The following is a 23,226-nucleotide window of genomic DNA, read 5'->3' on the forward strand; positions in this document are numbered from 1 at the left end:
CCAAAACGTGGTGAGGCGACATCAACATTGCCTATCCCAAATGTCGCATCACTACGTTTTGGGCCCTTGCCTGCCGCGGGTACTTGGGCCTCCCACACAAGTGAGGCACCATTTTTACCGGGAGACCTGGGGGAACGCTGGGTGGTGGTAAATTTGTGTGAGCCCGGTGATGCCACAACTTTCCCACCCCAAAATGTGTGAAAAAAGTGATTTTTTTCAGCTAAAATTGAGGTTTGCAGGGGATTCTGGGTAAGGAAACGTTGGGGGATCCACGCAAGCCATACCTCCCTGGAAGCCGCCGGGTGTCTAGTTTTCAGAAATGCGTGGGTTTGGTAGGTTTCCCTAGATGGCCGCCGAGCACCGGGCCAAAAACCAAAGTAACCCCCCTTGCAAAACCAGATTAACTATTGTTACTACAGCGTGAGAATTTTGGAATAATATTGCAAAGAAAATGTGGCAGACAGTTTGAGGTTTACAGGACAATGGGGATAAAAAATATTTTTCAATTCACTAGAGAGACATCACCATGAACTCCCATGGGTTTTCGACAATATCTACAGTTGGTGGGTTATTCTTGCATGGAAAGTGTACCTTGGCAGAGAAACTAAAGACAAAGATTCCTGCACAACCATCTATTCCTCAAACACACACACATACTGGTTGGATTTGGCACGAGGGCGAGTCATGGTTCAGTGTATTAAATTTTATTAACAAGAGATTTCACAAAAATGAAATGCACTGTCAATAATTAAATTCACAAAAAACCAAACCAATGACTCGCAGCTCGTGAGCTGTAAAGCCACGTCAAGGCACCAACCACTTTACAGGCCATTCACACACCTTTCATACGTGATACAAACAAGACCATTCGCACCACCAGGCACAAAAGCAACACATTTCATAATTCACCAAAAAGGGACAAGGTACACCCTGCTAAAGAAAGACAAATATTACTGCACAGCCATTTAATCCGCAAGCACACACACCTACTGGTTGGATTTGGCACGAGGGTGAGTGATGGTTCAGTAGATACAATTGTATTAGCAAGTGATTTCACAGAAATGAAATGCACTGGCAATAATTGAAAAGGCGAGAAACTGAACCATTGACTCACAGCTCGTGAGCTGTAAAGCCACGACAAGGCACCAACCTCTTTACAGGCCATTCATACACCTTTCATACGTGTGAGACATACAAAACCATTCACACCGCCAGCCGCGGGCCCATCACATAACAAAACTCACACCAGCACACAGCTCCATTCAAGGGCCCATCACTTTCACACGCCCACAATCCAGACACAGCAACTACACAGGCTGATGGATTGCGTGGAGTGGCACTCAGCTAGCAGTGTGTGTAGTGACCAGCAGAAAGTCACTACTCACACACAGCCAGCCGAGCACCAGTCCACACACACCGCTAGCCAAACGCCAGTCCACGCACACCGCCAGCCAATTGCCAGTCCAGGCACACCGCCAGCCAATTGCCAGTCCAGGCACACCGCCAGCCAATTGCCAGTCCAGGCACACCGCCAGCCAATCGCCAGTCCAGGCCCACCGGCAGCCAATCGCCAATCCACCTACACCGCCAGCCAAGCTCCAGTCCACGGACACCACCAGCCAAGCACCAGTCCGCACACACCACCAGTCCACGCACACCGCCAGCCAAGTACCAGTCCACGCACACCGCCAGCCAAGCACCATTCCACGCACACCGCCAGCGAAGCACCATTCCACGCACCCCGCCAGCCAAGCTCCAGTCCACGCACACCACCAGCCACGCACCAGTCCACGCACACCGCCAGTCCATGCACACCGCCAGTCCACGCACACCGCCAGCCAAGCACCATTCCACGCACACCACCAACCAAGTGCCAGTCCACACACACCAACAGCCAAGCGCAAGCCTACACACACCGCCATCACATTTAGGATTTTTTTTAGAAAAAAATAAAAACACAAACAAATTGCAAATAGATACAAATCTTCTAACAGAAAATCAGCAACTAAATACATTGCACTAACACCAACCTTGAAACAGAATCAAATTTTCCAAAGAATACAGACCAGGCAGTTCACTTTACCACTCATGAATGCTCCCAAAAATTTTTTCGCGTGTGGTACGCTCTGAAACAAGCAGGGAGACACAGTGCAGGATGAGAGGGACAGTCGGGGCAGTACATACGACTCCTTCCGCGAACCTCTTCGCCAACAGACTCTACATCTCCTACTGGGAAAATCTTTTGCGGGTGTGGGAGGAATGTGATCTGGAAAGTGGCGTTCTTTCAATCTAGCAACATCCTCCACCAGTCCAACTCTAGGAACACTTGCCTGTTCCACTACAACAAGGCTGCCTATTACAAACTCCTGAAACTTAGCAAAAGTCATCTTTGACTCAGGGCAAGAATCCTGGAACACAACAAAAGCATTAAACATTGCCAAGTGGAAAAGATGGATAGCCAACTTCTTGTACCAAATGTAAGCCTTACGAAGAGCAGTGTAAGGTTCCAACCTCTGATCTACTCTGTCAACACCACCCATGTGCCTATTATAGTCTAAAATGCACACAGGTTTGCGCGCTTCAGCGACCTGACCCCAAACAGTCACAGGTGCAGTGCTTTCATCATGGATGGTAGTCAGCATGTAGACATCTCTCCTGTCTGTAAACTTCACAGCAAGAAGCTCCTGGCAACGCAACGCAACGCACTGCACTGTCCCCGCACAAGCTTTTGACAAACAAGTTCTTTCGGGAAACCTTTACGGTTAGAGCGGATTGTGCCACAAGCAACAGTGTCCACTTTGGCCAATTCCCTGAACAACCGCACACCAGTGTAGAAGTTATCTACATATAAATGGTGGCCTTTTTTAAAAAATCCTCTACCAAGTTCCCAAACAATTTTCTCAGTCACTCCAAAAGTGGACGGACAACCAGGGAGGTTAAACCTAGATTCCTTACCGGTGTACACCCTGAAATTAGAGACATATCCAGTCCTACTGTCACACAGCATATACAGCTTTATTCCATAGCGTGCCCTCTTACTAGGAATGTATTGCCTAAAAACCAAGCGGCCCTTGAACAACACCAAAGACTCATCCACTGCAATTTCTCTACCAGGGGCATAAATCTCAGAAAATCGATCAACAAAGTGATCAAGAACAGGCCTAATCTTAAAAAGACGGTCACAGTCAGGGTGATCTCGTGGCAACGCTAAACCATTATCAACAAAGTGCATCATCCGAAGCAGAAGCAAATACCTGTCACGACTCATGACTGCCGGAAAAATAGACGTTGCCATCAAGGACTGCTAGACCAATATGAAGACATTGAGGGCTTCCTTAGCAAGCCCATCAAAAAAGTTAAACCCAAGAACTTCTTCATCTCTTCAACATTTTTGGGAGTCCACTGGGTAGCTCTAGAGTGGCTTAAGACTGGCATTGTTGTCCCTCAAAAACTGTTCGGCATACAAATTAGTCTGCTCAACAATCTCTGCCAAAAATACATCGTCCATAAACAACTGAAAAAAAAAATTTACCGGCAAAAAGTTTTCAGTATTCACTCTAGACCCTGGAACACCAGTAAACTCTGGCAATGCCGGCTGCACCATGCCAGGGGCAACCCAGAGGTCATCACTTTCAACGGGAAGCCTTGCAGCCCCAGCCTGCAGCCCAGATGCCTCTTGCCTCACTACACCAACGGGAAGCCTTGCAGCTGCAGGCTGCAGCCCAGAAGCCTCTTGCCGCACTACACCAACGGGAAGCCTTGCAGTCCCAGGCTGCAGCCCAGATGCCTCTTGCCGCACTACACCAACGGGAAGCCTTGCAGTCCCAGGCTGCAGCCCAGATGCCTCTTGCCGCACTATCGGCACATCAGTCTCCTCCTCTAACACAGGCACTTCATCCGCACTAAGAGTATCTTCATCATCCGATGACTCCATACGGAGAGACAACTCACTGCCAGAATCGTCCCCTGCCTCCTCTCCCTCAGATGCAGAGTCAGTCTCTGAACCATGGTCAGAGGAAGACTCAAACAGCAAACCAACAACCTGCTGAGCAGTAATCCTGCGGCTAGCCATTATACTTACCAAGATAGAAGACTGCACAAACAAGTCAACAACAACCAACAATGTGCAAACCAAGTAAGTAAAGAAATGTGTACCTTTATCACAAAGATCAATGTACTCAAAAACTATACAATCCAATTACAAGAGACAGCTGCACTCACCAGAAACCAACTCTGCAGTGACACAGCAAAAAACAACGATATCAAACTAGAAAGAAGAAGAAAAACCAAATTACTCACAAGACAACAAAATACACATCGAGCACCAATGCAAAAATATTTTGACACTCAAAAACCAAACGTACTGCTATTATTACACCATTTGCAAAAAAAAAAACAGGCAGAGAAATCAAACACATTTACATTGTACAAAAAAAAGTCTCTTACCAAACTACACACAGCAGAACCACCAGTCACAAAACGGCAACGTGAAAAGAGGAAAAGCCTTCACCTACAACAAAAAAGTAAAAAAAAAAAGAATTACAATTGCAATTCACAAAAAATATAACTATAAACATTATAACATGCTATGTCACTACCCAAATGGTCAATCTGGTTGTGTGCCAGGTGGGGCAGAAAACAAATTGCACCCTGGAAGCGAGGGGTCACTTCTATTTTTAATTGAACTAATTCCCTGGTGTCTAGTGGGCTTTTCTGCCCCCCCTGGGAGCAGAAACGGCGAAAAAATAAAACCGATCTGCCCCCAGAGGGGGCAGAAAAGTCTTCAAAATATTTAGGGGCCCAAGGAAGCAACCCTTGCCCAAGGGGTCGCTTCCTACAATAATATTTATATCCCTGGTGTCTAGTGGGCTTTTCTGCCCCCCCCCCCCCCCCCCGGGAGCAGAAATGGCGAAAAAATAACACCGATCTGCCCCAAGAGGGGGCAGAAAAGTCTTCAAATAATTTGTGGGCCAAAGGAAGCGACCCTTGCCCAAGGGGTCGCTTCCTACAATAATAATTATATCCCTGGTGTCTAGTGGGCTTTTCTGCCCCCCCGGGAGCAGAAACGGCGAAAAATAAACACCGATCTGCCCCCAGAGGGGGCAGAAAAGTCTTCAAATAATTTATGGCCCCAGGAAGCGACCCTTACCCAAGGGGTCGCTTCCAAAATAAAAAAAACACACATCCCTGGTGTCTAGTGGGGCATCCCTGCTCCACGATCGCGACGCTGTACGCGATCGTGGAGCAGGAATGCCCTGTATTGAGACATCAGGGGAGAGGAAATACTCTTTCCTCTCCCCCGATGCCTCAATACACTCCAACAGGCCCCCGCCGCCCCACCAGAGCAAACACTCACCCTGCCTCTGTGGACGCCTGGAAGCAAATGGCTTCCAGGCGTCCGAGCACTTCCTGATGACGCCGGCGTGCGCTGTGCGCGCTGACGTCACCAGGAAGCGTGGGGGGGCTTGGGGGTGGCAGCGGAAACTCTTCCGCTGCCATCCCCGTCTGTGGGGGCACGATCGATGCCCCAGGGGGGAGCGCCAGCGCTTCCCCCAGGGGCTGTCCTCATGACGGAGCGGTTCCGTCATGAGCACAGCCCAACCGATGCTCATGACGGAACCGCTCCGTCATGAGCATCCAAGGGGTTAATTAACTCTTAAGTATTCAAGACAAGACTCAGTAGAAACGTTTATGGTTGGGTTGTAGAGAGACATAGGACAAATTGTAAACGAACGCACTCAGTTTTATCAATGGTTCACAAGGTTAAACAACGTGGGTGGTGCTGATGGGTTGATCTTCCTGAGAGTGAGCATAAAAATAGTCAATAGCGCTGTCCTTCATTTGCACTCGAAATAAAATTGCCATGTAGTAAAGTTCCAAGGGTTGTAGAGTCCTACAAATTCTTGAATACATGTAGAATTGTATTAGTTTTTGTTTTGATTAACCATTAGGGTCTTTTATGCTAGATAATAGGCTAATATTCTTGAATTTCAGATCGGCAGCAAGTGATTTCCCAGCTTTTTTTTTTTTTCCACGTTTTTTTACATTTTTGCTAGTGTCCCTGTAGATTGTATTATATTCATATTTGAGGAGCTTAAGAGTTACAGATATTGAAGATTCCTTGTATTGTCTGTAGAGTATTTCTTTTTGTTTAATATCTTAAGCCGAATAGTCCAGGGAGGTTTTAATTTCTATATTTATCTTGGCCACCTGACTTATTATCAGATCCCTGATGAAATATTTTAGAGCATCCTATAGAATGACATGCGCGGAGACAAACGTCCTGTTTTTGTGTTTTAAAAAAAAAAAAAGAAAAAAGGACCAATTGAATTCATATATATGTCTGTGTGTCGATGCAAAAAAAGAAACAACGCATTAACTGTAGCGTTTGCCTCACTTAGGAACACCCTTGGAGGCTGTCCCTTAAACCGCTACTACAAGTCATGGCAGCTAAATACGCCCCTTCCCTGTCATGCGGCGTGGAGACTCTGAGAGGGAAAACAGATAAAATAATAGATAAGCTCATGGTAGGGACCTATCGCCGCCTATTTAATCTCCCAAAACAGGCTTTGCCTGCACATATTCGATTAGAGTTTGGCCTTCAGAGACAAAATATAACTTGTCTTGGGGCGTTTCTGAAATTCTGTTATAAACTAAAAACAGATATCCACTCCACTCTGATGACAACCGTATGGTAGGCTGTAAGCGACCGTAGAAATATTGTTGCCCATGAATATTTTGATTTTGCCATGGCTACTTTTAGTGCAGAGCAACTATGGATTTTACCCCTTCAAGGCGCATTTAATAGTGATTAAAGGGACCAGTAAAAAAGTATCATTAATGGATAGAGAGGCCCAGCAAAAAGATCACACTCTTGGATGGTAATTGCATTGTACGGCCATCTGAAACCCCCGAACTATCTGGGGGGCTTAAACGGTTTAAAAGTAAAGTTGAAGCTTATGAGCCACCGGCTAGACACTTCAATTTCGTAGTAATTTCCCAGCTTGGAAAAGGGTGGGCAATTGAATGTCATGTCACCTCTACAATTATTACAGAGGAGACGTTTGTTATATAGTGTATAGTTGTCCGGCTCTATCAAGAGAACATAGGTGCCTGCTAAGAGGGTTTTAACGAATGTTGTTAGCACATGTCGTCCAGCAGTAATAGCTGGTTTGTTGGGAGAAGATTTATCATTTACTGGTAAATTTCTAAAGTTCATTTAGGTAGCAGAGGGTAAACTTGCTGAATGCGTATAATAACGATTTATGATGTTAATCATGCTATTAACCCTTGCTCGATCTGAGGGGAACGAGACTGACTGAGAGTAAGGGTTTCCCGCCAGATAAATGCTAGAGTGGTTGTATTTACGAGGAAGTCTTTTTTGTTTTTGTAATTTTTCTAAGGTAAAGAATCATAATGATATTTACAAATATGGGCACATAGCACATTAAAATTCTTAAAGAAGTAAGTGGGCGAAATAGTTACAGGCCAGGGAATTTACGGAATAAATTTCTTTTTCTACTATTAAGTAGTTTTAAAGTGCATTTTAAGAAACCGAGGATCCGTGACAGGCACATTGCACTTTGTTGGTTGTTTTTCACAAATTGAATTGTGGATTAACCCACAACGGTGTAAATAGGACATTTAAGGGGCTTTGGGTCTATCTGGTGCAATCAGACTTTATGAAATGTTTCAACTTAAGTTTTCTTTGCAGTTTTTGAATTTATTACGAAGTTTTTATCTGTATTTTAAAACTATCTATCTAAAATGACCTTTAGTTATGATGTGTCATACGGTTATGTAAGAGTGACATACTGTAAGTTTTAAATAACTGAACAATAAAGGATCCATCAATCAATCTTGGCCACCTGACTTATCTGAACCCTGATAAAATATTTTGGAGCATCCTATAGAATGTCATGCAAGAAGACCGACTTCCTGTTTTTGTGTTTAAAAAAAAAAAAAAATACCAATTTGCGTTCTAATTCATATACGTCGGATTCTTTTTCTAACATTTTGTTCATATGCTATGTGCAGTTTTTTGTTTGGAGAAAGGCAATCTGTAGTGAGATGGTAAAGGTAGCGTGATTGGAGATCACAATTGTTTCAATCAAAGATGGTAACGTTTTCTGAAGTAGAGAGGCTACTAATCAATTATCGAAAAACTTTGATACGGCGAGAAAAGGGCAAAGTCCTTGCCTGTGGGTTGTGTAATTTCAGATGTCCACTAGGAGATATTGCTAGTGTGGGTATTGAAGTATGACCTAACTTGAGGTACATCACCATTAGGAACATAAATATTTATGGCTAATAGTTCTCTCACCAAACATGAGTCTGGTAATTGACCATCTGCCTTTATTATCCGGTTTGGAGTCCATTATGGATCAGACTGAATTTTCCCAAATTAAGGTGGTGACTTAAATATACTTGGATCATGCTGCAGAGCACATCAGGTCGTTGACCCAGCCATTGCACATTAATGCATCTAGGTATTCCTTCAAGAAACCAAAGTATGATACAAAGTCCTTTTTAAGATTATTGCAATAATCCGATATCTGTCTCTTCACAGGGTGGTTTGGTGTTAAGTGAGATCAGTTCTGAATGAGTCATATTGTCGCAGGTGTGCTTTGTGCCTGCGCGGTAGCGTTCCTAGAGACACTACCTCACCTGGTCACATGATGGATCGGAGAGGAAGCATCTGAGAAGACATCTGTTTAAACTAAAACTACACAAAGGGTAGAAGCGCCGTTATTGGAGGTAGAGCGTTATACTCAGGAGTGTTGGTAAATCTAAAGTGTTCTACATGCAGAGCCTGTAATGCTTATTAGTAGGAGGATTATTACGACAACACTCACAGAATTAAAAAGATTGAAAGCTGGAATCAGTTAAAAATACCTGACCACTGTTGGGTGGCGAGAGTAATACTCAAGAGTAAGGTATGGCGGAAGTAAATTTAGATGGCAATTGGTGGTATGTGGTCTGATCGGGGCATATTGAACAAATAGATGTAAAGCAGGTCAGTAGTTCATTTCACTCCATGGAATTTCCTCATTCAATTCGCTCATGTGTATTGACAGGCAGAAGATCCAGTTTTTCCCCTTCTAAAAAGGGCACCTTTATTCATCCGGAGGTTTACCTCTAATACAGTCCATCATATGTTGTAGGCAGAGTGTCCTTGCATTACACAAAGTGTGTGCACATTGCAGTGATTATTCTCCGACTACGAATATTGCTGTTGTGTTCCATGATGTGTGTTTTGATCTAGTTGTCATCCCAATATATCTTTTGTTGTAGGGACATCTCACCATGTACATGCTGTTCTTGGTGTTGCAGTTGTGTCTTCTAAACCCAGGTGCAAATGTTTGTAAGTTTTATTTCTTGGTAGTGGTAGTAAAACTACAGACGGTACATGAGCCACAAGGGAAATGTTCCCTCACTGGGGGTGAATACCAAAGCATCCTTTGGTTAGCTCTGTAAGGCGTGCGTGGGCTAGTGTGTACCAGCATGTCTTTGTTAGGGGTGCATTTGAAGGCAACACGAGGTGGTGGCATTGTCAAATTGCCTGTCTGTAAAATTCCCCAATGTCTTGATGATTTTTCATATTATGTTTGAGTCTAGTGCGAATGTAGTTACCTAGGTTAGTATGTCTTCTTGTGGCCTTGTGTGTTGTTCCAATAGGACATCTCTATAGTTTCTAGCACTTTTTTTTTTTAACGATACTGACAGTGTGGGGGATAGTCTTCTGCTGTCAGATTATGGTAAAGTAGTTGTGCCTGTGTTAATTGTCTTGTATGGCACTACAACTGCAGCGTAGTCCTAAAAATTGTCCATAAAGGAGGTTGTCCCGGAGTGCTTTCGGATGGTGACTGCTGTATAGAAGCAAACTGTTGCAATCAGTCGGTTTTCTGTAAGTGGTAGTGTACAATCTCCCATCCATTAGACTGACCATGAGATCTAGGGAGAGGAGTTGGTAGTCAGAAATGCTACTGGAAAAACCTAGATTGGGGTTTAAAATGTTAACCCAGTCACCAGAGGCATATAGCCTTATCTCCCTTCCGAAAGATAAGAATGTCTGTATATCTGCACCATTGGGATATGTTGGTGTATATGGGGTTGGAAATCTGGTTTTCCTCAAAGGCTGCCCTGTAAAGGCATGCTAGGCTTGGGGCAAACATACTCCCAATTGAAATCCCCTGGTTTTGGTGATACAGTTGATTGGCCCTCACAGAAAACCTTTTTCAATATTATGAATATGTGGCACATTTCATAATAAATCTTACTGGAGTAGGTGACATCCATTCTTCGGACAGTAGGGCATTCTCAGCCACTTCTAATGCAGAACCTTGAAGGATGTTAGTGTAAAGTTCTTCAACGTCAAGTGGGACTAGTAAGTTAATTTGGTAAGTGTCATTAGTGTCCTCAGAGCATTGGGACATCTCTGGTGTCCTGTAGAAATGAGGGAGTGTTTTTTTAACCAAAAGTTGAAAAAATGTTCAAGGAACTTTGAAAGGGGCACTAGTAAGGAATCAATCCCCAATACAATAGGCCTACCAGATGGAGAATGGAGCCCTTTATGGATTATGGGGAGAAGGTAAAAGTAAGGGGTCCTGAGTTGATGATTTTTTTTTAAACCAGGAAATCGGTCTCGTTTTCTAATCCGCTCTAATGACTCAGCCGTGGATACAATTGAGGTAATCTCAGTACTCAGGCGATCAGTAGAGATGGGGGTGTAGTAAATCCTGTTGGCCAATTGGTGGGCACATTGTGCATCGTAATTAGTTGTAGACCTGATTACTATCACACTCTGTTTCTCAGCCTGTTTTATGGTGATCTGTGTGTCATGAGCCTAGGATTTCACTGCTTCTAATTTTTCATGGAAAAAAAGCTCTCAACCATATTTTTAGAAGAAATTGTGGAGTTCACAGTTGTCCCGGAACTTGCCAGGCTTCGGAGTAGGTACAAAGCCAAGGCCTTTTTTCAAGACTTAGGTTTCTGTATCTGTGATGATTCTCTGAGAAAGATTAACTATTACTAGTTTTTCGTTCCTGAATAACTCTGGGTTTGCATTGGTTGTTTGGGTTGTTCCTGCCATTGGACCCGTTTTTTGCCTCCCCTTCTTCGTCCTCTTCCTAAAAACGTTGGGTTAAATGGTTGAGGCAAGGGCTGTTGGGGTCCCCTTTGGGAACATGGGGTATTACCAGAAAGGTGTTGCCTGAAATGGTGCCAACCCATGACCAAAAGTGGGTGTTGGGGGGGGGGGGCTCCTTCTGCCACTGTTGCTGCCTCAACTATCAGTGCTGGAGTTAATGTTAGAAGAAGAATTTATTCTTCTTGAGGATTAATTCTCATCTGAGGTTTCTCCTGTGGTGGTTGTATAATCCTGATTGAAATGAGGGTACATGTTCTTATTTTTTTTATATTCTTTTGAAGTTTGGCAATCTTTTGTTTCATTAAGTAGTCCTTATTAATGAGATCACTGAAAATATCAGCCAGCTTCGTTTTGTAAGCTGATATCATCAATATGCCTGCTTTCAAGACACTTTCTGCTATCTGCATCCTAAACAACAGGGCATCCGCTAGGCGTTTCTCAGTATTCATGAGTAGGCTTAACCAGTTTCTAGTACACTTCCAAGACACATGCGACCATTCCTTTTTAAATGTAGCCTCTTCAAGGAAGATGCGTGGGGCGTTTGTCATCACTAGTCCATTGGGTGAGGTATTGACCCTCAGATATTCTGTCATTATAATGCCACGAAGAGTGATTTTCACCCATTACATTTTCATGGCTGTGAGTTCCAATCTTCTTGACATTTCCAATTCATGTATGTGAGGGCTATGCATTCACTGTAAGAATGTGGTGTATTTGCCTACGTAGGTAACTACACTTAATAGCCAATTATATTGCATGTACTAAGTAGTATTTCACTACCAAAGGAACCCTGTCTAACAATTTAAGAGTAGTGAAGCAGTGGCACAAAAAAAGCAAGGTTCTAAACATATGCTGTGTAGGATGTATGCACCTCTTTGATGCTGGTTTATAACTCACTAAAGCTATTCTAAAAGTATAACGTGTGGCCTACAGACAATCTATAGATCTCTGCAACAGTAGTAGTAACCCTCTCCACTATCCACATAAAATGCAAATATGCATGTTAAACATGGCTCTTTGCCATAGGTGGTATAAATCTGTGCTTTTTTATGAAGAGTCGAACATGTGACTGAACTGCATACAGATCTCTCCTTCCAGTACCTTAACCCCCAGAATGATCATACCCTGGAACTTGCTTGATAAACTATTATCCCTGCAGCAGGTGCCTTAACCCCGAAATATATTTTAAATGCGTCTGCACGTGACCAACTAAACAAGCTACAACATATTTGCTATCACATTTGTCCATGTTACCAATTTGTTAAGGGACCGATTTGAAAAAAATAAATAAAAAAAGGTCAGGACTTGATAGCCTTCACTCAATGACTTTGCCCCTCATGACTCCACCTTCTTTATTCTGTCACACTTTGACCTCCAATTTAAGGAATGCTGTAAAATTAGTTTTTTTAATTTCTAACGCTGCTTGAGGATTGGTTGTTCCAAGTCGCCCCTTCCTTTGACTTTTTTTCAAATGTAAAATAGAAAGTATGTTCAATAATTACTACCCAGTAGATGTATTATACGCCTACCCTCTAGTACACAAGACGCGTCACTGTTAAATCATTAACATTTTACAACAGCATTCTTTGTTAAATTGTGTAGCAACCTTGTGGTTTTTAACCATCAGTTGTGCTGTTTGAGCATGGGATGTAACAATCAACCGAATTATGTACACCTCATTTCCTATTAGCCCGAATCGGTTAACTCTTAAAATTGCTAGTTGAAAGGTGATTTATTATCCTGTTTTTACTTTTTTACTCTGACATGATTGCCAAGTCAGCCCTTAGTTGTGTCGCTTTTCGTTTTTTTTGTGAGTATTTGTTTTGTTTTTTTAGGAATTTGCAAAGAGTGCTTTAACAGCTGCTCCAATTAAAGACAAATATTGGCCATCCTGAGTCTGGGCGCATTGTAAATCAAATGTTGCAAATAAGTGTTTCAATTATGGTGTCTAAATTGTGTAGTAAGCACATTTTGTTTTTATTTTTTACGTCTTCATTTTTGTAATCGAGATTTGGCCTTTTGAGAGCTATTCTGATAGAGAGTATCCTATTTCGTTAATGTTCTTGGTATTTGCTGCAAACCAGTTACATCTGCTAATAAATAATTTGAAATCGATGCTGACAGCAGTTAATTGGCACAGGCTTGATTTCGCAAAAGCACTTGGCTAACAAGCTTCTTTAAATTAATAGCATTAAGTTCTATGAGGATATTAATCTGCCGAATTGCTTGTCGTTTGCTGTCATGTCTAATAACTTTCAATAATGATAGCTGATAGATTTTTGCACATTCCATTATTAAGTTGGAGCATGTAATTATACTCCTCATTATATGTAAACAATTAGCAAATGTTTGCCTTTTCAAAGCATCGAAGCTGTTTAGTACAGTTTGTACAGCACAAATTGGAAGCAATTTAAATTGCTTGATTTTGTATTTCATTGGGTGGGAGGCCTCTGACATTTGATAACTTTGCAATTTGTCGGCTTCTATCCTGTGCAATTATAAATGCAAGCTGTTATTAAATTGATGTGATATATTCTTTCTTGTAGCTTGAAGAAGTGATGGAAAAGGAAACCTATAAAACAGCAAAACTAATACTTGAAAGGTTTGATCCTGATTCCAAGAAAGCAAAGGTAAGTGTGATACGTTTAGTTAGAATGGTAAAACAGTTAACTTTTTATCTGTGTGTTTAATATACCTTTATTTGCCAGGAACTTGAACAGCCGCCAGGAGGGACATCTCCAACTCCCAGGCCTGGACAAGGTATGTCTTGAACAAGCTTTTTTGTAATGTAATTTAAGGATAGCTCCAATATTCGTGTGCCCAAGTTACTTAGATGATTTTTCTGTACATGCCTGATCAATGCATCTTTCTGGAAAAGCAGTTTAGAATTTTTGTGTTCATTTTTGAAGCACAGCACTTTCCATCTACTGAACGCAGAAGAACAGGCTTTCCAATAGTTCTTTTATAGCAGGTCGTTATCACAGTGAACTCGTCCTTGTAACTGAAATGTCAACTTTAATCTGTAGTGATTTTTAATCCTAAAGGTGCCTCTCCCTCTTCCCGCACTGTTTAGAAACGAAACCACTGCAGATTAATTCTGCTGGCGGAGCAGCATTATTTATTAGTAATTCTACGTTACAAGACTAACGCGGATATACCAAAATCCGCCATCTGAATTATTAATTCAGCCCGGGCCTAATAATCCGTGACCCTTAACCGAGGTATTGCGGCAGCAACCAGTATTCCAGCAACCCAGTTGACCTCATTGTGGCCTTTTCACATCATGAGGACTCCACCGCCAGCTAGATCTTCCTGAAGAATGGTCCTAACCATCCTAGGAATATGATAGGCACAGTGCCCTACCCCCAAGACCTTGCATTGCTTCAGTGTCAGTGACCTCATGCACAAGACTTATTTTGGTAACCTAAAATAATTAATGCTGTGGTCCAAACATGAAAACCCAAATAACCATAAATGACAAGGAAGGAAAATGATCACATGCCCTTAATGTGTCCAAGATATCTTTCACTACGTCATTTTACAGTGACCCCCCTTGTTGTTCAGTCATGTATAGTTCATGTTCATAGATTACATTTTGACATTTGGTGCCATGCATTTAAAATGGCAAAGGGGGAAAAAAAAAGCATAATTAATGCCATATGAGACAACTTGATCTCATTACAAAATAATTGATTTTCACGGAGTACTTATTCAAATCATTGGTGGATTTTGTGTGAAAGAGGAACAATTTGCTTTGTTAATTTCACTTTATATTTGATAATACAAATGAATTGTTTGCAAATAAGAAAAGCTTATGTGGAAGCACAATTGCCAATTATATTAGTGCCGCATAGATTTAGCACATATTACAATCCAGACGTTTTATGTCCATTCTCTTTCCGACTGATACATGTCTATGTATTCAAAGAATACCAGAGGGAAACATACGCTCTGATTTTTCGCAACTAGTCTTTCTGGCTTGCAAAAAATGTAAAAGGTGTAAGAATTTCCTGTTGCTTCCTTTTATGGTCTGCTGTTCCAGCCGTGAGTAAATTACAAAGTATTTCAATGAAGACGTTAAATTTGTTTAGCTGCCACGTGACCCTTTATCAGGCAAGTGACACCACCTTGAGTTTGTGGCTTTTAGGGGGTGTTTAAAGGCCCAATATTCTTAGTGATGCTGGCTAAAACAACAAGCTCAATGCTGGCTGAAGGTGTCAAATATGACCTAAGCGTTTGTTTGCTATGGTAATTGAAGTTACCCATTTGGTATGATGAGAGGTCAGCTCAGCTACTACCCTGCTTGGTATCAAGATGCTTTTGCATTATACAGTCGGTCATAGCCTAAACTGGGCTCCCTGACTAAGTTCCTGTGTGTAGATGATCATGTAGCCTGCTGCATTGCAGGGACTGGCCTTTTCTAGGTACACTGGTTGGCGAGGCTGAGGGGGTAAAGGGGTATTGTGACGAGGCATGAGAGAAGGCATTCTATACTTTCGCATAATGCAAGCTTGCCCTCGTATAGAGTACGGGGCCTAAGGGTAAAGAATAGACTTGTCACAACTCGGAGGAAAAGGACTTCCATCTGAGTCCTTTGTCTGGACAGGCACCAAGGAAACAACATCACGAGTTTGATAGCTTGTGGAGATTCCTACCTGCACATGGCCATTACATAGAAGAGGTCTCCATTTCAGTCAGTGGGGGCGAACCAGATCCTGTTAATAGTATTTGTGGAGCGCACATCTCACCTGGGAGAACATCCAGCAACCAGATGAGAAGGTAGAGTCTGAGGCCTAGGTAAAAGGGCCATGTTTTCAGATGCCTGTGGAATTTAAGGACTGAGGTGGTGACTGATGTGCAGGGGGATGTTGTTCCAGGAATGAGGTGCGAGAATGCATGGCCAGGCTCTGCTGATGTGGGGGAGGGGGGGTTGTGAGTAAACCAGAGATCCACCAGTCACAAGTTTCTGATCAGGGTGTGGAAGTGGACACATCTGTTGGGGTAAGTGGAGTCACGGTTGTGTATGGCTTTGTGTGGGTGAGGAGCTTTGAGGTGCAGGGTGATGTGGGAGCTTGAGTGTGCATCTAGCTGCTGTGTTTTGTTTTAGTTGAAGCCTCCAGGACAATTTGGTGGTGAGATCTATAGAGTGCCTTACCGTTTTCCAGTTTGCTGGTGATAAGGGCTTGCATGGTTGTTTAGCATGTGTTGATTGGTAGCAATTTGAAAATGTTTCAGAGAATCTTTTGAGTGAAGATGGTATGGTAGGTACTGTATTGACAAGGCCTGTCATCCAGAATTTGTTGTCCGCCACTAGGCCCAGGTTTGTGGCTGGATTGGTCAAGCTGGATGTTGGTCCGTGTTCCACTGGCCACCAGGTAGAGTTCTATAGGGCGGTGTTCTTATCAATGAAAACTACTTCTGTTTTGTCTGAGTTGAGTTTCAGACAGTTGGTCTTCATTCAGCAAACGATTCTCGATATGCATGAGGTAAGGTTGGTCTGGTTGTTTGAGTGTGTGTAAGAAAATATGAGCTTTATGTTGTCTGCATAGACATTGATTCTGTAGAAACAGATGTTGGTGAGAGGTGCTTTGTAGGTGTTGAGCCTTGGGCAGGCCTCAAAATATCATAATAATGTTGCTGCAGGTCTAGTGACTTAAATAATTTACGGGGCACACACACACGAAGTGGTAGAGCTTGAGGCTTTTGAATATTTGGGCTTGAAACTGACAGGTTACACACGTCGTGGGCTATGCAGATGAGCAAAGGTGTCCAAAACCTGCAACAGTTTAACCCTGGGATAACAAAAGCACAGAAATGGGCATTGGTAAAATTAATCTCCCCTGCATTACAAATCTACAATGTTCAAGCATTAGTGGAAGCTTTATATGGTTGTAGAGCTTTGGGGACCCAAAACGGTAATGCACTTTTTTGGTCTTTGGGAAGCATCCTCAGAGCACTGCACTGTTGCCACTCCAGATGGATATGGGAGTTTAATCTACTGTACTGAAAGTATGAATTTGACAATTATTATATTTGCGGCGTATCCGGCATAGTGAGGATTTTCATGCAGAATGGCCTTGGAGGTACTTAGTCTAGACTGCCAGTCTAGAACACCTTGACTGAAATTTATCAGAACACAACTATATATATATGGGGTTTGGAAATGCTTTAGGAGAACCCAAAAGAGGCCAGCCAGATCTCCAAAGATGATATAACAAATACTGGTTGCATGCTGTAGGGAATGACTTTGCTAGCTCTAGGCAAGGAAGTCTTAAACATGTTCCTTGATTTAAAGTCTTCAATTAGCTTTGAGATACTCCTAGATTTTTACACCTCCCCTTTCCGAGCAGCTTTATGCAAAATTTAGGGATGGTATTCTAGTACTAAACCACTTCTGCAGCAAATGGTCAACTGCCCAGTCATTTAACGTTAAATGTCCACCTGGTAAACATGAAACCCACACTGTGACAAGTGCTATTCTTTAACAAAAAAAAAACAAAAAAAAAAGATGCCTGTTTTATGCAAGGAATTGGCTTGTCCGATCTTTCATTAGATTGGAGTGACAATATAAAATTGCCTTTAGAATTATGAAATCTGACCCTAGAGAAATTATAGTCTTGAGTATGTCTAGACGAACTCCACCATGGCCAGAAGGGAGTAGCGTTGTGTGGGGCTAGCTACCCCACCAAGTAAAAAAAATCTTAGCTACAGAAACGTGGACCAAAAACATCCAGGCCATTGGGAGGGAAGAATCTCTTTCAGAGATCTGACTCCTTGTGGTGAAAGCCATAGATCCCTGGAAGCCACAAAGCTGATCCACCTGCTTTCGACCAAGACCATCACCATTGGGACATGGAATGTGGAAGTGGCAGCAGGGATGGAAAAAATACACCCCTGCCCTGCTTTGCATAAGCGAGACTAGATGGACACAGTCCTGACAGAAAAGACTGGCTCCAGGTGGAATGCTACTGTATTTTGGACACGAGAAAGAGAACCCCCACATACTGTGTAGCACTGATGCAAAGACCTGCAGCCAACAGAGCTCTGATCGGATGGGAATCCCATGGTCCCAGAATAATCACAGTAACCTGCCGCATAAAGAAAATGAGTATCAACATGAATGTTATCCAGTGCTATGAACCTACAAATGGAGAGGAAAAAGAACAGTTTTACAACCAACTCAAGTCCATCCTGGAGAAATGCCTTGAAAGAGACCTCACCATACTGATGGGGGACCTCAATGCTTTGATTGGAAGAGACACCACTGGGCATGAAGAAGTCTTGAGCAACCATGGCTTTGGTGACATGAACAAGAAAGGGAAAAGGCTCGCAGATCTCTGTGCGATGATCAGTCTTGTGATAGGTCGAAGTGTATTCCCACAGAAAAGAATACACCAGGCACCATGGATGTCACACTTTCAACAGAGAATCAGATCGACTATGTCTGCACTCCTAAGAAGTTCCGGAGGTCCCTACAGGATCTAAATGATGAGGAGCGGACATGGTGGCAGACCATCACCTTTTCGTGGCCATTCTAAAGCTGAAGAAAGCATAGATGGAACCGATAATCAGCAATATAACACCACCCTCCTCTAAGGTGAACAGAAACAGAGTGAATTATCAGTAACAAATTTTAAGTCCTGCAAGAACTCGAGGACGAGAGAGACCTAGTAGAAAGCCAGTGGGAGAAGAGCAACAAGTGACCTCAACCTGCCAAGAGGTACTGGGTCTCAAGAAACACTAGCATATAGAATGGATTTCCGTAAAATCCAAGTGAGAAAGGGAAAGAAAGGTGCAGTCAACACCAGCCTAACAAGACCAGAAAAAGCAAACGTTTGAGGCAAATACACTAAAACCAATAAGGAAGCAAATAGAAGCTTAAGAGCAGACCGGTGAAGATTAATTGATTCATTGATTATCTTACCACAGAAGCCCAGTAAACAGCAAGCCATAAAAACGTGAAAGAATTCTGTGGCATAAAAAGGATACTCTGACAGATACAGCAAGCTAGAAAGACCTTTTTGAAGAACTGCTGAACCAGCCTGTGCCATAGTCTCCAACAGACATTCAACCAGCTGACGAGGACTTGCCAATCGACTTCAACAGATCAACCAAAAAAGAAAAATACGGTAAGGCATCAAACACCTGAGAAATGGGAAGGAAGCAGAACCTGACATTACTGGAGCAGCACTGAAGGCAGAGATTGAAATATTAGCAGACTGTCTCTATGCCATGTTTGGAAGGATTTGGAAAGAGGAAAAGGTGCCATCAGGCTGGAAGGAGGGATATCTCATCAACAGTCATCCTGAACAGAATGAAGAAACAAGTTGACGCTTAGTTGTGAGAATGGCAAGCTAGCTTATGCACGGATGGATCTTGCACAGACCAGATTGCAACACTGCACATAATCCTTGAGGTGTCCGTCAAAATATACCCAACAAACCATAAAAGCGCACAGAGTAAAATCGGAATACACCTAAAAACAATTTGCATATAAAAGCAATTTAAAAACCTGCGCAAAACAAGCATAACATATATCACAGCGTGACAGTAATAACTGCTCTCACCCGGCAACAGATCAGACGTAACAGTCAATAACCCACAATTACACAACACGTCTCTTCCTGTTTCTAACTGAAGTTGCTAAAAAAAACTTGCCACACTAAAACATTCCAGAGAGATGGGTAACATCTGGCGATAAGTTGGGTCCGGTCTCACTTGCAGAAAGCATTTTCCTCTCAATAGCGGAACTATGTAGCATTGTTGCAGTGAGCAATAATGGTCACAAAACATCATGAAATGCATTGTGTCCTGCGGGGAAAAGCTATCACAAGTACAGGGACCCAATTCATCCACCTTGTGCCACTTCTGTGGTACGGCAAGTAACCAATGTAGAAGATTAAATCTAAACCTCGTTGGAAGGAAGCAAATTGGTATTGTGATCTCAGTCAGATAGGGCTTTACCGAGGTGCATGTTTTTAATAAAATACAGGCTCAAACAGTGGGTTTAGTGATCTCCCATGCTTTTCCCTCTCCGCACACATTGACAGAAAATAAAACTAAGATCAGATCGCTCTTAACAAGTCCTTTGGGAGACGCAAACAATTCGGGACGACCCAGTTTCTTCGGTAAGGTCTTTATGACGATACCAGGGAATACGATTTGCCCTCTCCAGGGACAGGCATTCTTTAACTATTTTCTGGTTCAAATCCAGATCTTGAATACTCCAGTGCAACAATGGAGATGGAGAAACCAGATGAGAAATGCGCCCCATTCCCAACTCTTCATTTGCAACTTAGGGGGATACAGATTGAGGGACAGATAAGACTTCTGAAAAATTTGTTCTCCACAATTTGCAGGTCCACCGGATCCTTATTACCCCAAATGTCACTTACATAGCAGGCAATGGAAATATATTTCGCCTTGTAAACTTTTTTAGAAGGGCTTGCACTGGTTTGGCCCCTAATCTTTTGACAGTCGAGAACCGCAACTGCAGCTCTTGACATAGCATTTCTTTTCGCTTTTCTTAGCTGGACCCATGAACCCCTATCCTCAAACAGAACTCCCAAATAGGAAAAGGCGTATACCCCAGTTATTACAGCACCATACCCATACTGCCTTCTCTGGTTTCAATTTCTTGTGCTCATTACAATTGTGTGGGACTTAGCAAAGTTAGTACTCAAATCCCAAGTTAATCCATAGAAGCCACAATTTAGGCCTATTCACTCGGTCAAAAGCGGATGTTGAGTCCATAAAGGCCAAGTGAAGTTGGCCTTTCCTAGCTTAGTAATGTTCCCAATAATCAACTGTAAAGTCCCTGATCAATGGTGCTTTTCCCTGGCCTGAACTCCTATTGTAAGTTGGAAATTATTTTGTTGCTCTAACCAGTTGGTCAGTCTAGTGAGGATCACGCATCCCCAAAACCTTAACTACTGAGTCAATAAGGAAAATAGGTCTGTAGCGTTGTGGATCTACTCTAGCCACTTTCTTGAATACTGGTATAATAATCAACCTTGACCAGGAATATGGTAGACCTGTCTTGTAAGCAGCATTAAAAACATGCTAACATTTTGGCAAAAATGAAAAGGGTTGTCTTATATAATTCAGCTTGGACCCCGTCTGAGCCCGTGCGCTTATCCTTTGACATAGAAAAATAGCCTCGGACACTTAGTTCTCAGTAAATACCAGGACGTAATTGCCACCAGTAGGTGCCAGTGTTGTAGGCGTAGGTCCCTCTGTGGGGTTTCTGTATATACCCTGAAAGTGAGTTGCCCATATATCAGCGGTTATGGTGCAATCAGTTGTACTATTAATGGCCTCAAAAAGAAAACACGACTCACAATCTCCCAAAACATGGCACTTTTCTTTAAAACGTGCTTTTTGTAGCTCATCCCACTCTTTCGCTTTAATTTCTTTTTTTTACTAGCCGCCAGTGTTTGCTTATAAGAGTTCCTTCTCCTGGCTATCTTGACCTTATCTTGTGGGATAGCTTTAGAGCTGTAAACAGCTTTTGTTGTCTCCATACACTTATGTTTAAACAGCCTCTCTCCATCCGATTTCTTTCTGCCTAAAGGCCTCATGAAGTTGTTTGCTTCCTGATGGCATATTATATACAGGGCGCTTAGTAGAGTTTTGCCTTTAGTGGCGCCATTTAGACAAAGGCTTATATCTTCCTCACAAACACTAAACAGTTTGTAAAGGAGAAGGAAAAGGAACACTACAAGCCAACAAATTCCACCTTATATGGAGGAGTGAGCTAAAATATCGTGGTGCACCTTGGGCAGAATCCTGGAGCTGTGAGATACTCCCATTGCCTCAACAGGGTTTTGGCAGGTAAAAGTACCAGACGCAGGCCTGGGAGTGACTGTGAAGGCATTTTGATCTCTCTGGGGCCCAGTGGGGAATTGGCTCAAAACTCTACTTGTGTTCTCCGTTAACAAAACATTCAGATCAACTGCAGTTTCTATTCCCCAACTTCGCCTTCAGCCCCTCCATGGTACTCTGTGAAGACATCACAAGCTTTTCCTTAAAGCATTTAACATGGACTCCACTAATTCTTGAATGTGGGTGTCCAACAAAGTTACAACAGATTCAAACACTTTATCGTAAGCTGGGGGAGCTTCCATATCCAACGTTAAACTGTTTGATTGCTGAAGCCAATTCCCCAGAATAAGCCTAGTCTTGAGGGTTTTTTTCTTCTTTTTTGACAGGCGAAGCCCTCTCTGCAGATAAGGAGACTACTATCAGATTGTCCTCTGCTGAGGTGGTTTTCCTCAATGAGTTATCGCTTATTACCAAGTCCCCCTGCACAACAGACTGCGCATCTTCATGTGCCCCCCTCCTCCCCCTCCGCACCCACACCGCAGTTTGTTTCTTCAACAGTGTTAGCAATAATAGGGTGACCCTGTGTCCCTCAAACTGGGTATTTATGATGTATAAAACAAGTGGTTCTGTTGGGAAGTTACAATTGCTATGCATATAATACAAATTGAAATTTCAATTCTGAGTAGTACACAAGATTTTTTAAAAGAGGAGAGAAAAGGAAACACCAGAAGGGCAAAGAAATTTGTCAAAGGACATATTTACTATTTTGTTATTTACAATAAATAAATGTGGCTGTCAAGGAAACATTAGATCACAGCGATACAGTGGGTGACTGTAGTGCAGAATAAGTGACATGTGATACGTGTAGTCAACAGTGCTTTAGAAGTATAACAGACATGAGTGACATAAATGCAGCAGATTCAAAAAATTATTTCTTTCTGTCCATGAGTTTACACATGAATCCAAGGCCCAAGTATGATTTTAGGGTCAAGGAGACCGTATGGACTAGTGTAACAATGCTGACTTTTCGACCCTTGAGGATAGCGCAGCTTAATACGTGTCTGAAGTGGGTCGTCTTCAGGACTGAGAGAGGGGGGTCTTGTCGACAGCCTGTGAGATTAATTAAAGACGAGAAATCCGGTGTGTTCCAGTAGTCCAAAGGACTATCCTGTATTTTCCAGTAGCGAGAGTTATGCTTACCGCAAGATCCGAAATAATCTGAATCGAAGCCTGTGGTCGTAATAATTTAATAA

The 23,226-nt window shown here is 42.6% G+C and overlaps 1 protein-coding gene across 1 annotated transcript in view; it reads left to right on the forward strand.

Moving 5' to 3' along the window:
• LNPK (lunapark, ER junction formation factor) overlaps nt 1–23,226 on the forward strand; it is a 527,269-nt gene that overhangs the window by 273,391 nt on the left and 230,652 nt on the right. The window contains exons 7-8 of the mRNA XM_085645246.1: nt 13,696–13,779; nt 13,858–13,909. Of these exons, the coding sequence (XP_085501372.1) occupies nt 13,696–13,779; nt 13,858–13,909 (136 nt within the window). The remainder of the gene's footprint in view (nt 1–13,695; nt 13,780–13,857; nt 13,910–23,226) is intronic.

The sequence above is a fragment of the Triturus cristatus genome, chromosome 3_1, assembly GCF_964204655.1.
Source record: "Triturus cristatus chromosome 3_1, aTriCri1.1, whole genome shotgun sequence".
Taxonomy (NCBI): Eukaryota; Metazoa; Chordata; class Amphibia; order Caudata; family Salamandridae; genus Triturus; species Triturus cristatus.